At 39.1% G+C, this 21,212-nt stretch overlaps 4 protein-coding genes across 18 annotated transcripts in view; 3 read left to right on the top strand and 1 right to left on the bottom strand.

The window, feature by feature from the left end:
- Positions 1-7,431, top strand: part of LOC123960098 (AP2-associated protein kinase 1-like) — a 24,305-nt gene extending 16,874 nt beyond the window's left edge. For 12 of the 13 annotated variants that reach the window (XM_046034621.1, XM_046034614.1, XM_046034622.1 and 9 more), the window contains one exon: positions 4,695-7,431. In XM_046034621.1, coding sequence (XP_045890577.1) covers positions 4,695-5,554 — 860 coding nt within the window. In that variant the 3' untranslated portion in view covers positions 5,555-7,431. Of the gene's footprint in view, positions 1-706; positions 4,139-4,694 lie in introns of all 13 variants that reach the window. The other variant, XR_006822441.1, reaches the window with a different exon arrangement.
- Positions 7,432-8,880: 1,449 nt separating this feature from the next.
- On the top strand, positions 8,881-12,770 carry med22 (mediator complex subunit 22). 3 transcript variants are annotated; one of them, XM_046034472.1, is made up of 5 exons: positions 8,881-9,016; positions 9,237-9,403; positions 9,692-9,772; positions 10,302-10,510; positions 12,056-12,770. In XM_046034472.1, the coding sequence occupies exons 2-5, from the start codon at positions 9,281-9,283 to the stop codon at positions 12,246-12,248; spliced, it is 606 nt and encodes a 201-aa protein (XP_045890428.1). In that variant the 5' UTR covers positions 8,881-9,016; positions 9,237-9,280; the 3' UTR covers positions 12,249-12,770. The 3 variants fall into 3 exon arrangements, with proteins under 3 accessions (XP_045890428.1, XP_045890430.1, XP_045890429.1); XM_046034473.1 differs by having other exon boundaries at positions 8,917-9,006; XM_046034474.1 differs by lacking the exon at positions 12,056-12,770 and having other exon boundaries at positions 10,302-11,672.
- A 365-nt stretch (positions 12,771-13,135) lies between these two features.
- On the bottom strand, positions 13,136-16,661 carry lg21h9orf78 (linkage group 21 C9orf78 homolog). The gene is made up of 9 exons (XM_046034470.1): positions 16,493-16,661; positions 16,219-16,278; positions 16,041-16,092; positions 15,885-15,955; positions 15,660-15,737; positions 15,338-15,535; positions 13,692-13,828; positions 13,474-13,578; positions 13,136-13,280 (listed from the first exon to the last, which is right to left on the bottom strand). The coding sequence occupies exons 1-9, from the start codon at positions 16,567-16,569 to the stop codon at positions 13,183-13,185; spliced, it is 876 nt and encodes a 291-aa protein (XP_045890426.1). The 5' UTR covers positions 16,570-16,661; the 3' UTR covers positions 13,136-13,182.
- On the top strand, positions 16,645-20,968 carry nfu1 (NFU1 iron-sulfur cluster scaffold homolog (S. cerevisiae)). The gene is made up of 8 exons (XM_046034471.1): positions 16,645-16,791; positions 17,624-17,724; positions 18,757-18,892; positions 19,513-19,579; positions 19,669-19,786; positions 19,884-19,947; positions 20,042-20,216; positions 20,545-20,968. The coding sequence occupies exons 1-8, from the start codon at positions 16,733-16,735 to the stop codon at positions 20,575-20,577; spliced, it is 753 nt and encodes a 250-aa protein (XP_045890427.1). The 5' UTR covers positions 16,645-16,732; the 3' UTR covers positions 20,578-20,968.
- Positions 20,969-21,212: the final 244 nt, after the last annotated feature.

Raw genomic sequence — 21,212 nt, 5'->3', positions numbered from 1 at the left:
CTTGTGCAGATCAACAAGCTTGTCCCTGATGTCCGTAGAAAGCTCTTTGGTCTTGCCCATGGTGGTGATGTTGGATGCTGGTTGTTTGGGTGTTGACAGGTGTCTTTTATACAGGTAACGAGGTGAGGCAGGTGTATTTGATGTAGATAATTGGTTGGGATTGGGGCTGTGTCTTAAAGAAAGACTAACTGGCTTGTAGGAGCCAGAATACTTGCTGTTTGGTAGGGGGTCAAATACTTGTTTTTCCTCATCAGATGGTTATCAATTTTAATAAATTCATATGATGTGATTTTCTGGAATTTTCTTTGGGATTCTGTCTTTCACTGTTAGAATGTACATATGATTAAAATTGTAGATTGTTGCATTCTTTGTAAGTGGGCAAACCTGCAAAATCAGCAAGGGGTCAAATACTTTTTTCCCCCACTGTACATTCCCTTACTCTTCCCCTGTAATGATGCAGCTGTATAAAGATTATCCCAGCTCACTCTCTGCCTGTTTCTCTTTCTCTTTCTGCCCCCCGTTCATGCATCTCTCTGCTGTACCATCATTTTCCCTTAATCTCCATCAAATTCTCGCTCTTAATTTCTCCATACAATCTCTGTTGCTGTTACTTATTCTTTTTTGCCTGTTTTTTTTTTCACGATCTCCCTCGGCTCTTCCATGTCCATCTCTTTCTCTGTCTCTCTCTCTTTCTGCCACGTTTCAGGTGGTCACTCGCGCAGCAACAGTGGCAGTTCAGAGTCCAACATCCCCAACTTGGCCCGCTCCCTTCTGCTGGTGGATCAGCTCATCGACCTCTAGAGGGGGTGGGAGAGGTCGAAGGGGCAGTGTGCAATCCTAACAAAGGGAAGGGAGGGTGGGGGGATAGAGATGGGGAAGCAGAGGCACTTAATGTAGCACCTTTTGAAGTTAAATGGAGGAGCCAGCATAGATTGGTGCAGTGGAATCTTTCTTTTTATGTGCCTCCTTGGCCTCAACTCCATCTCTAGTTGCCTGATAAGCTGGTTTCATATAAATCTGCTGGCCGTTGACATTCCCACGCTGGTAAAAACCTTTTCATTAATGGCTGAGCATATCGTCTGCTTCTGTCCCGGCTACGTCATGGTCTTCCTCATGCTTTCCTCATACTTGCATTAATATCCGTCATTGAGTGCACTGCCATGGTGGTCGCCTTCCATCGTACGCACGTTTCTGCTTGATCACAGCTGCATCGTGTTCACTCTGTGTACTTGTTCAGGGTTGAAGCTTTATTTAAACACGCCACCTTCAGGCATGCTCATTTGTGTCAGGGGTCTGACTAAAGTGTGAGGAGTCAAAATGCTTTTGACCTCCAGGATAATGTTTCCTGTGAACACTTTGAACTAAACTATTGACCAAACAAAGACGCACCCTGGAGGAAACCCCTGAGAGCTGTTTGCACTGATTGAACCAGTTTGTAAAGAAGAAAACTTCAGCTTTGGGCAGTTTTTACAGAGTCCTTAAACTGTTGTGGTTTACTGTACTGGGAAAGGAGACAGTCTGCGCCACCTTAGGAAGTCAAATCAATTTAATTCTGTGCTCTGTTCCCATATAGACCAGTGGCCATGTTTTTACAGCTATTTATCTAAGCTAATGTAGTAGGATGTAATGTAGGAAAAGCCGTAGCTTCAGCATAACTGTATATTGTCACCACGCAGGGTGTTATTCCTCCTAAAACTACACCTGTAAATCAGTCGCTTGTGGTGATGTCAAAATCCTGAATCTGGTGAAGTCAGTGTTAACATGGGTGATTAATTCAGCTCCATTACCATGGCAGGATGCTTTCACTGGCAGCATTATCTACAACACTTTATAAGACCATTAATATTATGTGTGCATTTTATAATTACATGTGTTTCTGTGTAGGGTCATGTATTTGACTCATTGTCAAGATAAGCACAGCGGAAACGAAAGGGAATCAAATAATTTGACCTGTAGCCATGCCAAAGCTAAAAGGACAGTCTTTATTATTTTGCTGTGTTTGGCGTGTGTCTGTCTGCTTTCAGGGTCAGTGAAGATGAGCAGATTTTTAGCAGCATACCACTGTTATAGAGAGGGAGGTACAATGTAGATTTCATTGTGTTATTTTGTGTAGGTTTTGTGCTAACAAATAAGCTTTAAATGAAAACCTCCCTCTCCCATTGACGTACTCCCTGTCTTATCTAGCCAACCTTTTCTTACCAGATATGTAGAGGTCACTTGGCCAATGTGACTCCTTTATATGTACATAAAATCACTATACATTTATTTTCTCATTAGCACTGGTAAAAGTAGATTTTGTTGTGTGTGTGTGTGTGTGTAATATTTAAAGGCATTTCATCTATCATGGTATGAATACATGTGGCAATTTATTGATAATGCTTTAGAATGAATGTATAAACTGCAACCATTATGAAATATGTAAAATGTATAATGATATATAGATTTAAAAAATATTTAAATATGAAGCTGTATTTAAGAGTGCAAAGATGTTCACCCTTTCCTCTGTCCAAAGTCCCTCTGTCTTTTCTCTCCATTCACGTCAAGCATTCAGCTCGTGCTTTTGTTTTTAGGCGTCGTCATCAATTAATGAAACAAAGTGCTTATGACTTACCTGATTTGGTAGTATTTTTTTTTTCTCAACCGCGGTTCTTTACATAATACTGGTACTTGTAAGTTGACTGAGATAGATTTGTATTTAACAGGCAGCAAAACAGAGCTAATGACGGAATTTATTTCCTGATATCTCTGTAGCACCTCTCACCTATGATAGCTGTTATTTCATTAGGCTGATGATCATAAGAAAGGCTTTTGTGACTTGAAAAACACAACTGACTTTGCATTACATCTTTGATCTCAAAATCCCACCAAGTATTACCTTTCATTCAGGCTTTTCTCTAACCAAGGAAGGTGGATTGCGTATAGGCATTAGTCTCTTTTTATAAATGTCACCTTAGATATGTATATACAAAACAATAAACGGTACACTTCTTCTCCTCCTCCCTCCAGTATGACATATTGTAAAGGTCATAGACATCAACAATACTGTAAGAATTAGCATGGTTATAAAAATATGCTTTTTTCTTTACATCTCATAGTTCAGTTAAGTCATTTGCATTTTTGTGGCTAATCTATGCAATCCTACAATAATGCTTCATGTTCTTATCAGACACTACAGTGCTGTATCCTGTAGAGTTATAGCCTTGGCCGTAGAGTTTTACCTGTGTTGCCATGTGAAACCAGTGTACTTGTTGTTGGGTTGATATGGTGGCAAGTATAAAAATGACTTTGATTACATCAAAATGTTTGACATGATTTGGCAAATGTCCATATGTCAAAGCAGGACTATTGTGGAGTGTGTACTTCTATTTTTATGAATTAAGGTTCAAAAAGAGAGACACTGAATAAAAGTCATTAATGTGAATGGGTCATATTATTTGATTTTTACTCGGAAGGGCAAAAGAGCCATCTGACTTTATTGACAGTCTGAAGATTGGCTCTTCCGTTTTCATTGTTTTAATTAGCAGAGTTTTTTCCTTCTGGGAACAAAATTAGATTACAGACACTCTGATGTAACTTGATGGTATCTGCTCAAATTTCAGTATTATTTAGCGATTGCCTTACACTATAGAAATACGTTTGTACCACTTGGTGCAAGCATCAGCAGACACTTGTCTGTCTGTACAGTTGTCCTTACAAGCTTTAAAGGACTATTCCAGTGTTTTCTGGGTTTCCCTGTCTATTCCTTTTGTCTCACCTTGTTATGTCTCAGTAGTTCCTAGATGTTGGTAGACATGTGTTTTAAAATCATGTTACTGTTCACTGCTGGTGTGATTCCAGGCCAGGGACCTTGATAAAGGGCTTGTACCACAAATAGACTAAACTGTATAATGAGGAATTGATAGCTGTTGTTTCACATGATTACGTGAGCAGTCTCTGATGATCTGTAGGCCATTGTTCAGTTTGATTAACTCTGGAGTGCAACAATGTGAAATGGGCTGTGGATAGTTTAAAACAGATACGTGATGAAGGACATTACCCAAGATGTAAAACAAAACAAACACTGCTGTTTTCCTCTAATGGCTGCAACTAACATCTCCCCAAGAACTGCCAGTTAACAGCTGCTGTCTACTCTGCTGAGGTAAGACTGATCTGTCTGTGCTCATCTGTGCAAACCTGTCTATACCTAATTACCTCTAATTTTTCTGTGAAGGCTCTTTGTCCTTGTTTCCACAGACCTACTGACTCCCTCTGAGCTCCCTCTACACAATTAATTCTTACTAAAAGCATAACTGCTGTGACTGTTTCCCCTAACACGAGGCACTGTTTTTGGAGGTTGAGGATGCTGCAGCTCTGCTGAAACTAATTTGTGGAAACAAGGTTATTTGATGTTGTACCGGTAGAGCTGGCTAGTCATCTGTCTGTATTATGTGACTTGTTCAGAGTAGAATGTGTCTGTATTGTTGTAAGTCTTGTGCTGGTTTCTCACTGTTGGGTCGTTATCGTTGATTCTTCAGTGGTTACAGATGATCCATCGATCATATAGTATGTCATGTTTGTGACTGAGGTGTGATGGTCTGGTAGATAAATGGGCGCCTGGACCTCAGATGGTAAAGTTTCATGTTACAATATTTATACTGTCAAATGTTTTTGTTTGCCTCTGATATGGTTTCCTCTATCTCTGCTCTCTAACACAGATATGCAAGGGGAGAGTAATGGCTACTCTGTGCTTGCTGAGGGACAAGAGTCTGAACCTCCAATGGGAGATCCTCAAACAAACGAGGGGTGTGTGCACTCCAGCGACGAAGATGAGGAAAAGGAAGCTCATATGGTAGAGCAGCAGGATGAGGGAGCCAATGAGAGTCATGTAGATGCCCATGACTGCAGCGGCTCCAGACCTCTGCTGCTGGACTCTGAGGATGAAGAAGAACAAGGACCTCAGTTAGCCCTCCACTCATCACCACACTCCAGCGCAGCACCAACACAACCATCTACTACCTTCCATCAACTTACTCCAAGCACCTTTGCTCACAATCATTCCCAGTATGTACATCAGCATGTACATGAGCCAGCGAAGGGGGCAGAAGTTGCTGTGGATGTTTTCGCAAAAGCCCCTTTTCGGATTGGGCAAGAAGACGTGGGCGACGTGTTTGCAAATGCTCCATTTCCGCATGCTCTCCTTTCAGCTCAGCAGCAGCTCGATGTATTCTCTCAGGCTCCCTTTGGAAAAAGAAAGGAGGCTGCAGGTGCTCAGCCCAAGACCTCATTTCCTCACGCAGCTGGGGTTCATGCTGTAACCTCCGACCAAGGTGCGTTGGGTCAAGTTGCCCAACAACCGTTCCGTCCCCAAGCTCTGGCCAAATATTCCCGACACTTTGAGGGACCCGTGCCCCAGCAGCCAGTAGCATCTCACAGAGTAGTGTCTAATGTGACCAGGCAAGCCTCTGTGGCATCAGTCCCTGTTGGACCTCTTCACTCCTGGACCCCAGAAGTGAGCGCTGTAGACCCTTTCGTCTCTGCACCCTTTCACCTCAAGGCACCGCAAGAAAAGCCCTGAACGCACTCTAAATTATGCAAACTATAACAGGCATACTGCATGCTGTCACCAGCGCCGCAGCTGGACTGCAGGCCTGCATGGATCTCATTCTGAACTGGCTCCAATTAGTTCTGATAGCGCATCATCTTTACACTTGAATGAATCCATTAGAGTAAGAACACTGACAACATTCTCCTACTGCTAGTCGCTTTTTATTGTCACATCCTTTTGAATCGTCGTTAATCTTTTTGGTACGTACATCTACACAAAGACAATATGGTGGTCAAGCATTTGATTGTTTTCTTGCCTACCTCAGTTTCTTTTTGTGTCAGCACTACAATACCACACGCTGAGGGAGTTTGTAGGTGGTCTGTAGCTGTGGCAGTTTAGTTTTCTGTATATTTGAGCTTTGCTGTGAAAATATGATCTGATAACGCCTCATCCCTCCATTGTATTAGTTCTCAAAAAGGGCGGATTCAGCTTGAATCACAAGATCATAACTTCACAGAAGCGTGGAAGAGGAAAAAACACTGTATAGAACAAGGAGCAAGTGAAACACATCCTCAATCTCTCAACACTTTTGCGTGATTTTTGTGACGAGATGTTTCAGAGGAATTTATCTGTATCCAAAATTTGTAAACGGCCTTACAGTTACATAATCAAAGTCAAAAGTTTTGGGTCCTTTATGCTTGACAGTTTGTTTTGAAGCTGATGCTGGATAATGATGCATTGACATTTCAAAGATAACATTTGTTGATATGAAATGTAACTGTTTGGTTCTGAAAATGTTTGCATTTTTGTCATGTGTATTATATTTGTGGCCACTGTCCTGTCTGATGAAAATAGAATATCAGTGTTTGTTCCAACGCAACGTACGAACCATATATAAATGTTAGGCATAGAAAATACATTATAATAGTTCCTATGTTATATAAATGTAGAAGAGACACTTTTCTGTTTCTCCATACTTCACAAGATATCTCAGAAGCCTTACACTCTCGCTGTAGTCCTCTGCTACAGTACAACATCAAACAGCATAAATCACTTTTGCCTTTTGTACCCTCCTAAAAAGAAACTGCTGCATTAACATCATTTTGGTGCACTTACATTAACCACCAAATACTTGTGTACAATCATGTACAATTTTCCTTTTGGTGTCTGCACTCTGATGCATCAAGATGTTCATTCAGCTCTGTAATGCACCTATATCGTAGACATCTCTATGAACTCCAAATGTGTACTAACTGTGACTCACACTTACAAATAACTAAAGTGAAAACCTTAACTGCAACTTTTAAAATAATGCTTTCCTGCAGTCACACAAATGTCTACAACACTTATGCTTCGCAGTTCCAGTCAGGGATTGTAATCGTACTATCTTGAAAGTGAGATCTTGAATGTTGACTGACTGATGACATTCCTTTTGAGTTTATTTCCATCGCCATTAGGGAATATTTTATTGTCGTCGTGCTTGTCATGGAACACTTTGTGGTTCCCACCATGGCACTTTTAAGAATGGGGATCCAACCTGTTGCAATCCAAAGTTTAATTCATGTATTCCTCTGTTGCAATGTAAAATCCTCATCTTTCTGTTCTTGTTTTTATATATATATATATATATATATATATATATATAAAATGCTCACTTTTCTCACCCAACTTGTATAAATGAAGGTTGCACTTAGTCACTGACACAGAGTCAAGATTCCCTAAGAATGTGTTTTGATTGTAACACAGCTGTAAAATGTATTTCCACCAGTGTTGTATAGAAATTCTTTGGAGGACTGATGATGTTGGACAAAAAAAGCACTCGAAATACTTATGCTGCACACTCTGCCTTTGAAAACTCTGTTGTAAGTCATAAAAAAAACTATTAAATAAATTAAAATCTAATTTTGTACCATTTTGCAGTTATTTAGCATCACTGAAATATTGTTGTGGAAGTACTGTAGGGGAGACCGGGTTTGGTTGTAACACTTTTTGCTTCAGCAACTATAACTCACTGAATTTTGTAGCTAGAGTTCTCAAACTTTTATAAAAAGTACCCACATTTGTTCACTACAAATGGCACCAATTTAATCCTCTACAAGAATATCACAGACCTTGTGAGTTGATGTCAAATGCAATGTGTTCCCTGGTTACAACCTACCCCACTACCGAGGTAAGTTGTAACACACGCTGGGGTAAGTTTAACAAAGACAAAAGAAGCAAAAATGGATGTCACACTATATGATATGCTTCAAAAACAATTACAGTGAAATAAAAGAACGTTTCTCTCTCACTGTAACAGATTATGTCTGATGACTCACGCACATGTATTTGTATGTAAATGTATCTAGCTTATAGAATAAACTTACTTAACAATAAATACTACTAAAATGTACCTAATTAGGTCTAACTAAAAGAGGTGTGTGTCTGTGTTTGTCAATGTGTGTATATTCTTAATCAGAGTCACAGTCAGTGCTTGAAGTGGGCCGGTACTCATCGGTACACAGAACAAGCATTTCTATATTTTACTCTTTGGCGCACTGGAATTTCTCACAAGCCGGCCATACATTTTTCTGCCCTGTCCACCGGCGGGGACGGAGTATGCAAAAGGTCGAGTGCCGATACACACACCAACATGTGATAGTGGTTTGAAATTAGAAAGGAAAAAATGCATCACATGTTGCCTAATAAACTACATTTCAATCTAATATAAGTCAAACAATTTTATCTGCAATAGTATAGATACTAAACAAAATATAGTCTTGGTCAGAAAATTTACTTTCCAGACTTGAGAACCGCCATGCCTGATTGGGGAGGAAGTAGGTAAATACTGTTATGATCACTTAACTCCTATCTTATCTGGCTCTCCCCATGTTACAACCATACCTGGTCTCCCCTATTTTACAGTTTGAGGAACTTTTCCATTAACTTTGCCACTACTTTTCACTCCACTACGTGTTTCTGAAAGATATTTACTACGCTTTGCGATGAGATTTAGATTTTACATACATAATAAAGCATGTTTATACAGTTGTTAATAGCTTCATTTCAACCGACTACACACTTCAAAGCTGCTTATATGTTAATGCAATCAAGAATAATGATCAAATATTGTAATATAAGGCATTAACAGAGCATTTTCTTACATAATGAGAACTTAAACTGATAATACGTTTCATACTATTTAAGTAGTTTGTGCTTTGGTTTATGCTACAATGAGATCAAAAATTGTAACTATATCTAAAAATTACTTCTATATATGATTTCTATATATCTCACAAAAAGGTATTAAAGAGGATAAGGATAAAACCATACCAAATATAAACACGACCTTTATGTGTCTCACCGTTTTGCAGTGTGGACACTCCGCTGGAGGGCGGTAATATACAGACACACCGGATGTTATCCGCCATTAAACAAGAAGAAGAAGCGCAAAGGCATTAGTGGATATCGTTTATACAGTAACGTTGTTTACGAAGTATGCGGTAAGACAAAGTAAGTGATAATCACTAGAGAATCTGTAGTAATATATACTTGTGCAGTAGTACAGATATGAAAACACATAGGTGCACGTTTTTGCCTTCCCTTTCTGTTATGAAAATCACGCGCGGTTTCATTGTTAGCTAAGTTAACTCATTTGCACGCTCGTGACATAACGTATTCTTCTGCTTTGGTAAACCTCATCAGCTGAATAGACTTCTGTGTTTTAACTCAGTGTGAACAGGTAACGTACCCTGTGTTGTCCTTTTCCTGAGCACGATGGCTACTCAGAGAGTGCTCCCTCAAAGCAAAGAGACGCTGCTGCAGAACTACAACAAGAGACTGAAAGATGACATCAGGTCCATCCTGGACAATTTCACAGAAATTATCAAAACAGCAAAGGTACGTTAGATAGACCGCCCTCTCTTCGTTTCTCAGTTGTTCTACCACTTTCGCGGCTCCTTCCCATGTGTTATGTTTGTTACTTCTGTGGGAAAGCAGGAAAGTCAAGTAATATTACAGCATAACGTAAATGCTTCTTACTGGTTAGATAAGATGGAACTAGTTAAATACAGGACTTGTTGGCATAATTTCCTGTCCTTTCCTCTCTCTTTCTCTCTCTCAACTTTGCCCTCCAAACATACGAGTATATAAAGCATGTATTATTCTCACACTGTTTGCTTTCTCCAGATAGAGGATGAGACACAGGTGGCCCGAGCAACTCAAGCAGAGCAGGACCATTATGAGATGCACGTAAGAGCAGCCAACATTGTAAGTGTAAGCACAGTTGTCCAGAACATACAACATACTGAGGTGTGAGCTGAAGTGTTGAAGTGTATTTAGTTAGGAGAGGAGGAGGAGGAGGAGGAGGAGGACAGGCTGCTCTCAAACCAGCGTAACTTAGCCTTGAGTGGAATTTTACATTATCACGTTACTTTAAACAAATCACAGTAAACGTGTAGGCATACACTGATTCTACTGTCTTGCTACTTTCTGAAGTAAATACATTCAGAAGAAAGAACACACGATTCCTCACAGCCAACATTTCACCCCAGTCCTCCACTAGATTATAAAATGAAGTTATCTTGGTTTGAGTTAAGTGTGACTGCGCAGTATTCATTTGTACTTGCTGACCAACTGGTTGGACTGTGGGGTTCAGAGCTTGAATATAAAGTGAAATGCATCACAATCACTGTGACTGTTTATGGACCTGTAGGATTTAGCAGATAAGTGTCTTCAGTCCACATACAGAAAAAAACATAGTGATTGATTTTCAAACCCCTCTTCTGTGTTGTATCAGGTACGAGCTGGTGAGTCCCTGATGAAGCTGGTGTCCGATCTGAAGCAGTTCCTGATACTGAACGACTTTCCCTCTGTGAACGACGCCATCACCCTCCAAAACCAGCAGCTCCGCTTGCTGCAGGACGAGTGTGACAAGAAGCTCACCTCGCTCCGTGATGAGATCGCCATCGACCTGTATGAGCTAGAGGAAGAATATTACTCCTCCAGGTACAAGTAGGCTCATACGTGCCCCCATCCCACTGTCCCACTGTTGTCCCATGCCCAGCACAGTGTACCGTCGTCTCACTTTTACCATTCTCTGCAGAGACCCAACATCTAAACATGAAACTTTTTTGGGTTGAATTATCTCTTCGTCACATCCAAACGGCACCATTCATCAACACAAATCATTGCAGAGGGTTGTTGTGATACATTATTGATCATTGATTTACATTTTTATTTGTTTTCCTGCTCTATGACGTGTCGTAATTTAGAGAAGACTTCAGCATTAAAGGGGTATGCAACTGAATATAGGCAGCATCAATGTGTCCAGCTCTTGAACTGCGACAGTTTAACGTGTGTTTTTGGCCGTTCGATGCTGTTTGACATCCAGAATTGTTGTTATTTTTTGTTGAGACAAGGATTCATATAATTCAGGACAGCTGGGTTTATTTCTAAATGGTGATCAGACTTTCAGTTTCCTGGTCTGCAGCGTCCCAAAAGGCTTGAGAAGGGTTTTAACAAATACTGTCAGGGCACACAGGAGCATGTTTTAGTGGTACGTAAATAACAAGGCCTTTCCTCCTGGTTCATTTACAACTAACATGTTTTAATTCAAAGGTATGATCAGAGTTCATTAAAATCCATGCATCTAAAACACTTAGTGTTTTATCTATGGATGGTTGTGAAAGGGCTTCTGGGTGTAGCAACACAGAGCTTTGTGAAGAAAGTCAACTCCCTTTAGAAGAATTACACTTTGAAAGAACTAAAACTATAAAATAATATAGATTTTAAAATATGTAATTCATTTAAGATTATTTATGTGTAATGTTTAACTCATAAATGTAATGGTGATGACCTAATATGGTAGATTTTAAGGATGAACTATGGATGAATGTTTGGTATACACTGTCAAATCAGGCACAACTGTTTGTTCTTTATTCGAGGTCAAATCAGAAGCTACTCAAGAGTTTCTCAAGTAGACGTTTTCTGTCAAAGCAATTAGGTTATTTTTTAACTGATTCCGTCCTTATGAACACACGTGACTCAAGCTGTAACCCTGCACGTCTTTCTAGCACACGTGATGTGGTTTTACATGTGTACAAGTTTGTGCCAGCTGTTCCAGTAGATCCAGAATGATTAAGAAATAAAGTAGAGACAAAACACTGTAGTAGTTTGTCTTGTTTGTTTTATCTGTGAGTAAGTATCGGTCCTGTTGGAGCAAGCTGGGTGTGGGCCTTCCTTTACCTCGCAGCACTCGCTCTGCTTTCTCCTCCTTCAGCAACTAATCACACCTTTTTGCTGAACTTAAAAACAAACAGTTAACAAGCCTCACCTCTGATTACAGTATGTAGACTAAAACTAAACTAAACAGTGTTATGCATGGATCCAGTTTCCAGTGCTTCTACATAACCTCCATGCTTCCATTGTATGTGTGCCCTCATGTGCACGTCTGTGTATGAATGTGCTTATTCTGACCTGCCGCTCTTGTCTGCTCCTCTCTTTCTGTGCTGCGCTGATTCTTTGCCTCCTACTGGTTTCCGCTCCGCAAAGCTACAGTCAGTGGGACAGCACTGATCTGCCACTGTGTGAGGCCTACCGCCGACGAGACAGCTGGGCCTCCCCAGGCAGTAGCTGCAGCTCTACCCAGGGAGAGCGAGAGGACGTGGAGGGGCCTTCTTCACAGGAGACAAACCTCCAACACCACCTTAACGGACACGGGACATCCTCTATAGAGAAACCATGAGGACACTGATTTTAACACTTGTGCTTAGTTTGGTTTGGCTCATTTAGTTTCCGTTACACATCGTGAACTAGTGTCTGATTATGTCTGCCACTGTAATGTGTTCTGGTCAATTTCTTTTGTATTTGATATCTTTTGTATAGCGGTATTACAAGAAATAAGTAAAATAAAGAAACTGTACCAAACAAAATATACCTGAAGAACCAGAATCAAAAGACTGATGGACTGTCAAATGTATCAGATGTAACATTCCCCTCAGTTTTAATAACTTTTCAAAATGAATATTAAAATGCATAGACTGGCTCATACTGTATATACAATACTGAAGTATAAATAAATGCAGACAACTTTATGAATTTTAGTGCATATTTGCAGCATTTAAATACTTGTACACATTTTATATTTTTATGTTGGACTTATGTATCGAATGTTAGTTCTCACATTTATTTTGTACCTTCTGATTTTATAATGTTTTATTTTTTCTTACTCTGAGCACTGGTCACATTAAAGAACAACTCAACGCTTGTGGATTTTTTGTGTTTGTTTTTTTTTAATGGAGTCCTAAAAACAACTCTACAACAAAAAAAGTCAAGACATAGCATTGGGCTTAAAAAACAACATCCCTCACAAAGCAGAGCAGGTGTACCACTCAGTCCAACACATCTCATGTTATTCCTTTATGCCTTTACAGCTTCTGGTCTTATTGGACCAATTCCTTGGTTATCAATCCTGAGCCACACAATTTCTTCAGGGATATAGAATTCACCTTTTACATAACAAGCGAATGTACAGTATACCACTGGGAGCTATTTACAATCTATACAAAGTACACCACTATCTTGGGAGTACTCTTATTTTCATGAATCATTTGGAGGCTTCACTTAATTTGGCGACATCCACTTAAGTATTCTGTAAAAATAAAAAATAAACACCCAGGTCAATATCGTCTATTCATCTTCTTGAACTTCTCATAATGGTAGTCATCCGTGGCCTTTTCGTTGTTTGGACGTTTGCGGTAGTTGGGTGGTGATGACGCTGTGGAGTAACAAGAAGAACGTATGAATCAGATTATATGTTTTATTTGTACAAACCAGTTCATAGGAAAAAGCACAGTTTCACATGTTTCTCTGTTACGGTGTGCTCAAACAGATTATAACAGTTTCCTACAGTCTAGTGTTACCGAACTGCTATACAATAAGGAGCGGTGTGTGGCTGTGTGGAGTCTTACTTTCTGGACCTGGTTTCTCAGTGTCTCCCACACGGAGTGGCCTTGCTTTGGGCTCTTCTCTGTGTCTGTGGTGCCTCTGTGGTGCATTCACATCCTCGTGATAGACTGGGGAAAAGAAAAGGCGAATACACATATTTAACCAACCGTTTCACCTCTCATTACCTTCTGGTATCCTCTCACTATTTCAACCCCAATGTTCACAGACTGGCAGAACTCACAGCGGTTGTGTTGGACGTAGTTGACAGCAATGTTGGTAGGTACAAATGATGTGCCGTTGTCTTTTTTCTTGTTCCTCTGTTCTGCCAGAAGCTTGGCTTTTGCCTCCTCTGTGAAGATAATGTTCTTTATCTTTGCACTGGGAAAGAGAATCACAGAAACAGGCAATCAGTAACCAGTGTTGGGGGTAAAGCGTTACTGTAATCAAATTACTTTTGTCTGTAACGCAGTAATGTAACGCATTACCGTTGATAACTTCAGTAATCACATTACAGTTACTAATAACAAAATCGTTGCGTTACTTGCGTACTGGTTCTTGAACTATCCGCGAAACGGGAGGAGAGAAAAATAAATCAAACGTCCCTTTTTATGCATGACACTTTTCCGACCTCACTTTTGAGCGGCAATTCATGAGGATGCAGAAATGGCAGAGCTGCTAAAGAAATCTTTCGAGGGACCGATGTATTGTATTAGTTTCATGAAAGGACATCGATACCCTCTAGCACACCTGTGGTGAGGCTCAATAGCCTGGGCAGTCTTGTTCTGACTCCGATGAGGAACAGGTTGTCTGACAAAAGATTTGAGAGACTCATCAGGTATAACCACTTCTTTGATAAGCAGGTCCAGTAAGAGGAATAATCTACTTTAAAGCCATAGTTCAGCAAGTGAGCTACAGTAAGTTTGTTGTGTGGCTTTGGTCTGTTAATTGCATAGTTCAAATTACCATTACATGTTTTTCCTTTGAAGTCTCACCATCATCTGATATTGTGATGAGGGCCACTGTCTCATTTATTTATTTATTTTTATATTATTTTCAACAAATTAAAATTTGCACTGATTGGAAGGACAACCTATTTTAAGTTATGTTGTACTGTAATGAAATTCATTATTTAAAAAATAAATCTTTCCAATGAAATGCCAATTAATGTTTTAAGCATTATAGTACTGTACTGTAGCCTTGTTCTTCTCTTGACAAATGTTGGGCTGATGTTCACAACTTTGTTGTCAGCTTTGTAATATTAAAGAACATAAAAGAGAGATCATGTGTATGTTCTCATTATAATAAGGATTTGTGTTGATCTGGGCATATATGAGGTGTAACTTGTTATTTGGCAGTTATTGTGCATCGCAGGTGATGTTACGCAGTAATCCAAAAGTAATGTAACCAGTAGTGTCACTAGTTACTTTCAGCAGTGAGTAATCTAGTAAAGTACTACTAATGTGTAATCCATTACCTTTTTTGAGTAACTACCCCAACACAGTCAGTAACACACTTGCACCTTTTCTGTCAGCTAGTCTCAATGCAGAATGCGTTTCTCACAGATTTAAAAAAGCCAATAGGGCTGCCAATGAAAGACTATTACCATTGTCGATTAATCTTTTGATTATATTCTCGATTAATCAATTGGTTGTTTGGTCTATACACAAGACATTCAGTTTACTGTCAGAGAGGATTAAATAACCCAGAACATATTCACACTTAAGAAGCTGAGAGAATTTTGACTTATTTTTAAAAGAAAATAAACCTGTTAATTATCAAGAAGGTTGGCGCATAATTTAATAGTTTAAAACTACTCAATCGCTTAATCACTGCCGCTCTAAAAGAAAACTCTTGATTCTAAATTATTAATTAATATTTTATACATACTCAATGCCAAGGTCAACTTCGGGAATCCCACTCAGCATCTGATTGGACAACATCTCCTCTGTCTTCTTGGCAGAATTGACTCGGATGCTCTCGGGCAGCTCATACAGGTGGTCCTCTGCATTCTTCACCTTAACTTTCTGTTCCTCTGCTTCCACCAACCCCTTCTTCTTCTTCAGCTCTGTCTCAATGTATTTCATCCTGCGAGGATAGATTCATGAAAAATATTTCTATGAAACACCGTGTGTGAGTATCCATGAGTGTTGGTGATTGCAATCGAATGTTATATGCTAGAACTATTGCAGAGTGAAACAAGCAGACATACATGTCCGCATCCTCGTCTCGTCTGTTAGTTTCAGCAGAAAAGGAGGTGCCCAGGTTGAGGTCAGTCTCTTCTTCTGTCCTGCATGTGAAACAGAGGTCATCTTGGGTCAAATCAGTGTCACATGTGATGACACACATTTTTCGTTATGTAATGACATACTAGTACATACACAATGTGTTAATAACACTGCATGCAAATAACTTAAGCGCTCAGAGATTTACTTACATGTCCCTATTCCTGTCTTTGACTTTCTTCATGTCAATAACTCCTCCGGTCTTCAATTTGAAAGGGTCATTCTGTGAGAAGCATTAAACAAACGGTAAATTAAACACTCATATTCTGGTTAATCCAAATTACTACAAAGACAAAAAGATCACTTACATCAATTTCAGCCTCTGGTGGCAGTTTCTCTCCTACCAACAGAGCGGTCACACTAAACAAAGGGGAAATATGATAATCAATTTATATCTAAAATGTTTCTCATAATATTCTATAGATTTTAAACGTGTTTAACGTTTGAGAAACACTAACGTTAACACAATGTTAACATTCAAGTTACCTGACTCCGGTCTGTCGTTTCCGCAAACTCTGAAGCTCTTTAGCCTCTTCTAATTTTGATCTAAAAAAACAAACAAACAAAAAAAAACAACAAGAAATACGCATACACATTAAATGGCATTATCTAAAAATACAACTAAATCCAAATAGACAAAATCCGTTATGGTATCGTGTTTAACGTTGATCGGGCTGTTGGCTAAGCTAACGTTTAGTTAGCTGACATAACGTTAATCTAACGTTAGCAAGTTAGTATCTTTGTTCATGTTGTACTTTACCTGACTTCTTCAGTTGTTTCATCCTCCTCCACGTCTGACGAGTCCCTTCTCCTCCTAAAGTTTTTGCCACACGGCATTTTTTTAACGCAATTTCTTAGTTCAGCGATTTAACAAAATTGCGCTTGTCCAACGTAACTAGCTAGATGTCGAGGGACGATTTTATGTAGCGTACAATAATAGTGCGTCACTTCCGCAAATAGCACAGCCCTCTTCCGTTCTTTTTAGGTATCAATAACAAACATGGCGACTTACAGACAGGTCGGCAGGTTGTTGGGTATTTCTGCAAGACTTTCCCGTCCGTAAGTTTACCTGTTTACCTGATGTCCTTTTATTGTGCTTTTTAATGCTTGTATGAATGCATCGACTTCTTAAGTACCAGAGTCCGACTGAGGTTAAATATTAGCGGCTAGCTAGCTAGCTAAGTGTAGCTAAGTTGCAGAGTGACGCAGACAGATTATTAACTTATTTCTCAGAGCAGCGCGATGTGATAAATGTGTCTGATATTGTTTTAACTCCTTAGATCACAGTTAGTTGTTAAAGGTGTTTTGACATTGTTCAACAAAAATGGCTCTTTATTGTCGTGATATTTAAGCAATTCTTTACAGATGTAACGTTAACGTCAACAAAATTAAGGAAAAAATAAGTTGCACTTCCTCCAAGTCCAAATTTATTTGTGACCTTTGTCAGCAGGCAACTAACATTACAGCCTTGAGTCCATGTGCGCATCTGGACATTGCAATTGTTTCATAGACAATGTGAGGCAATATCAAGCCACAAATTCCAGAAACGATTGAGGTGTTGACTCTCCTGTGTAGCTTTTATTTTATTGCTTGTTGTGAGGTAGCAGTGTTAACCACCAGTAATCCTGATATTCTGCATTTTGCCAGATAAAGGTGGTGTAGAATAAAAACTAATCTGTATTATTAATCACTTGCAGTCATGAATTATAATAAGATAATGGACTACATGCTGTGCACAAAAGGGCTTTAGTAGATTAGTCTTACTCAGCCTCTTTGAATCGCTTACTGCCACATCCACAAGTAGGAGGGAGGAAATGATATGTCTAACTGAACTATATATTCTGATTGTTGCTGTAGTAACCTTTTGAATATCTCTTGTGTTTTGTCTCAGTCTTGCTGGAAGTGGATGTCAGAGCGCCGGATTACACTGGCCTTCACATAACACAGGAGTCTTGAACAGATGGCCACAAAACCCCCATTGGGTTGTTCCTGGTTTGTATACCTGCAACCACCTTGTGGCTCTCTAACTCGGGGAAAACACCATATAGTAGGGGTGTGACGAGGCACTTACTCCATGAGATAAGATGAGACACAAGATTGGGTTCACGATATCGAGACGAGACTTTAACACTATTTTTAAGAAATCTTCTATGCTAAGTTATATGAAAATTTTAAACATTAAACAAATTTCCTGCATTCTGGTGAATTTTTCTGCACCAATTTATGGTGGAAATATTTTTATTTATGTAATGGGAAACACAATATGCAGGTGACAGGTAAGAATTCAAAATATAACTATATTGCAGTAGGGCTCTCAGATATGTTTCTCCTGTAGATCCTTTTTGCACGTAATGTCGTCCCTACTGAGTCAGCACACATGCAGGCATGATTTAGTCCTCCCTCCTCTTTTGAGTCTTTTGTTGTGGGAAGTTACCTCTTTAAATGTGATTTGTGGCACCTTTTCAATGATAAACTCATTTATTTTAATTTAGTTATAAACTCCTGGACTTATAGCTGTTAAAAACTTTCTGCACATTAAAAAGTCATAATATTACAAGACTAACGTCATCATTTAATGAGAATTCATAATATTTTTTTAAAGTCTACCTGCCCTATACCCTGCTGTGCATCACGCTAATTTTCCGTGAATTTCCCTTCAACATGTTTGAATGACACAGTTTGGGACTGCATGTTGCATGTGAAACCAAAACTAACTGTCAATACTTCTGATCATGCAGCAATCTAACATAAATGCACACACATCATTTTTAGATGTTAAAATGCAACTCTACCAGTTAGTTACCACTCCGTCACAACTGTGTGGACTTGCAGTGAGAGAGCGGGTTCACTTGATAACCATCACACGCCGGTGTCGCATCAGCTGAGCAGAGTTGATTTGCTCTGCGAGACAGCTTTTAATCTGACGAAACCTCTTGTAATATTTTAATCGTGGCTCAAGAATTCGTCACACCCCTACCATATAACTGATTACATTCTTGTCTTCTATGTTTTGTCTCTTTCCAGGAAGAACCATGTTTGTGCAGACCCAGGACACACCAAATCCAAACAGCCTAAAGTTTCTGCCTGGTCGCACAGTTCTTGAATCAGGAACTATGAATTTTGCCAGCCCTCGTGATGCTTACTGCTCACCTTTAGCCAGGTATATGACTTCTGAAATACCAGGTTACTGAACATAAAGTAATAAATAGTTTTTGACAAGATGCGTTTTGATATAGCACAGGTTTAAATAATAATATTGATAATGGTTATGTTCCACCATTTCACACCTAAATGGAATGCAGCCATTGTTATTATTAGTTAGACTTATGTTTGGCAAGTCGCTTGTGAAGATTTATTCGCCTGCCGTACCAGTAGCATGAGAACCAAATCAGTTTGAATTCTTGTTAAGCACAATAATAGCAGGAAGACGTCTGTGTGCTCCTCAGGTTGTCCTTGAGTCTGCAGCCAGTGTCCTTTTAAGATGAGCACAATGTTCCTCTATCTGTCCAATCCAATACTTATAAATGTGTGTTCCAATGCATGATTTTATTCTGTTATTGTGGTTGCTTGTCTGAGCTTTTACATGTACATGAGCTTTAAATCAGTCAGTGTTAACAGTTTTATTGGAAATAATGCACATTGCAATGCGTTGAAATTTTTTTTTTTCATTTTTAAGCATTATCTCTGTTATTGGTTTAGTTTATATGGCCTCATTTAAAAAAAAACAACTTTAAACATTCTAAAATGCTCCTTTTTAGTAATGTTCTGTGTTGTCTTCAGACAGCTGTTCAGGATTGATGGAGTCAAGGGTGTGTTCCTGGGCCCTGACTTTATCACAATATCAAAGGTAAAAATACATACAGTACCTCATAGTGTAGCATGTTGTTATGCCATTTCTAGGAATAACTAGTTTTTTTTATTTCTATCTCCATTTAGTCTGATCCAAATATGGAATGGAAAGTAATCAAGCCTGATGTATTTGCTGCCATTATGGACTTTTTCTCTTCTGGACTTCCTGTTGTTAATGAGGACAGCAAACCCAGTGCAGATACAGGTAAGGATGTGAACAAGGTGGGCAGGGTAAGACACTGAACTAGTAGGGCAAGCTATTTATAAATGCATTAAAAAAATATTTTCACTTTGCTTGTCAGCACCATCAGATGACGATGACGAAGTAGTCGCTATGATCAAAGAACTGCTGGATACTCGAATAAGGTAGCTGCTTGTGAAGATGCACTCAGTGTCTGTCCCCTGTTACCACGGCTTTCTGTCCTTTTTCCCCACACTTACTGATGTTCTTCTTCCCCAGGCCTACAGTGCAGGAGGATGGAGGTGATGTTCTGTATCGGGGGTTTGAGGATGGCATTGTTAAACTGAAACTGCAGGGCTCCTGCACCAGTTGTCCCAGTTCCATTGTTACTTTGAAGAGTGGAATCCAAAACATGCTGCAGTTTTACGTCCCCGAAGTTGAGTCAGTGGAGCAGGTTTGTTCTGCTAAAGGATGCTTTGCAAACCTGCTGCTTAATTTAGTTACAGCAATGCACACTTCTTTCTGACTTCATCAATATTTTGTATTCAGTTTTGGTTCACAGTAAGGGCTGGGATGTCAATTGTTGAATAATTAAACTATATATAAATATAATGATATTAAAGTACTCTTTTTGATTGGATAACTGTTTATATTGGTGCTCGTAATTGCCAGCTGCAATCAGCACACATAAAATAATAGGGCAACCAAACTCTAAACTTTAAAGAATATACATGGTGAGGTCTGTCCAACTTGAATACTCTTATTTTATTATTTTCTCACAGGTGAAGGATGAGGAGGAGGCTGTTCAAGTTTGAACTACACTGAAACCAGAACTGCATTTACACATTCCTCCCTCCGCCGTCCACCTGCTCTAATGCAAGCCAGAGTCGCAATAAAAGAAGCTCATAGATATACAGCACAGCTGTGTGTGTGACAACCCATCATCATCACCATCATCGTTTATCCAGATGTTATTGTTTATTCTGGTAGCAATTTTCTGTACAATAAAGGTATTTTAAAATATTGTGACCGAAGAGCTCAATCATAGCATTGGATGACTGTAGAACTGAATAAGTTGTATTTATTATTTCACATTGATAAACCTTTTCAGAGTCAGTTGCTTGTCAATAGCCCAAAATACATACTGTATGTATATAAATAAAGTTTTTGAAGTTTTTGAGTGCTGTGCCTCATAATCTAACAGTATTTTGTTGTGTATGTGGAGTGAATCATTTACATGCTTAATATTACAAAATCATGCTGCTAGCTATCACTGTCATAATCACACTGTTTTTATTATTTCTATTTATTACTACTACAAAACTTTTCTTTTGTAATTTTCCATGTAGAAATACTTGACAAATACTTCTCAGACTAGTTTAGCGTTTTTAGAGATATTACTTAAGGTGGGCTGTAATTTAGGCATTTACCCTAATGTTTCTTGGAGTTT

Source organism: Micropterus dolomieu, linkage group LG21, assembly GCF_021292245.1.
Source record: "Micropterus dolomieu isolate WLL.071019.BEF.003 ecotype Adirondacks linkage group LG21, ASM2129224v1, whole genome shotgun sequence".
Lineage (NCBI taxonomy): Eukaryota > Metazoa > Chordata > Actinopteri > Centrarchiformes > Centrarchidae > Micropterus > Micropterus dolomieu.
This window is presented reverse-complemented; position numbering and strand designations above follow the sequence as displayed.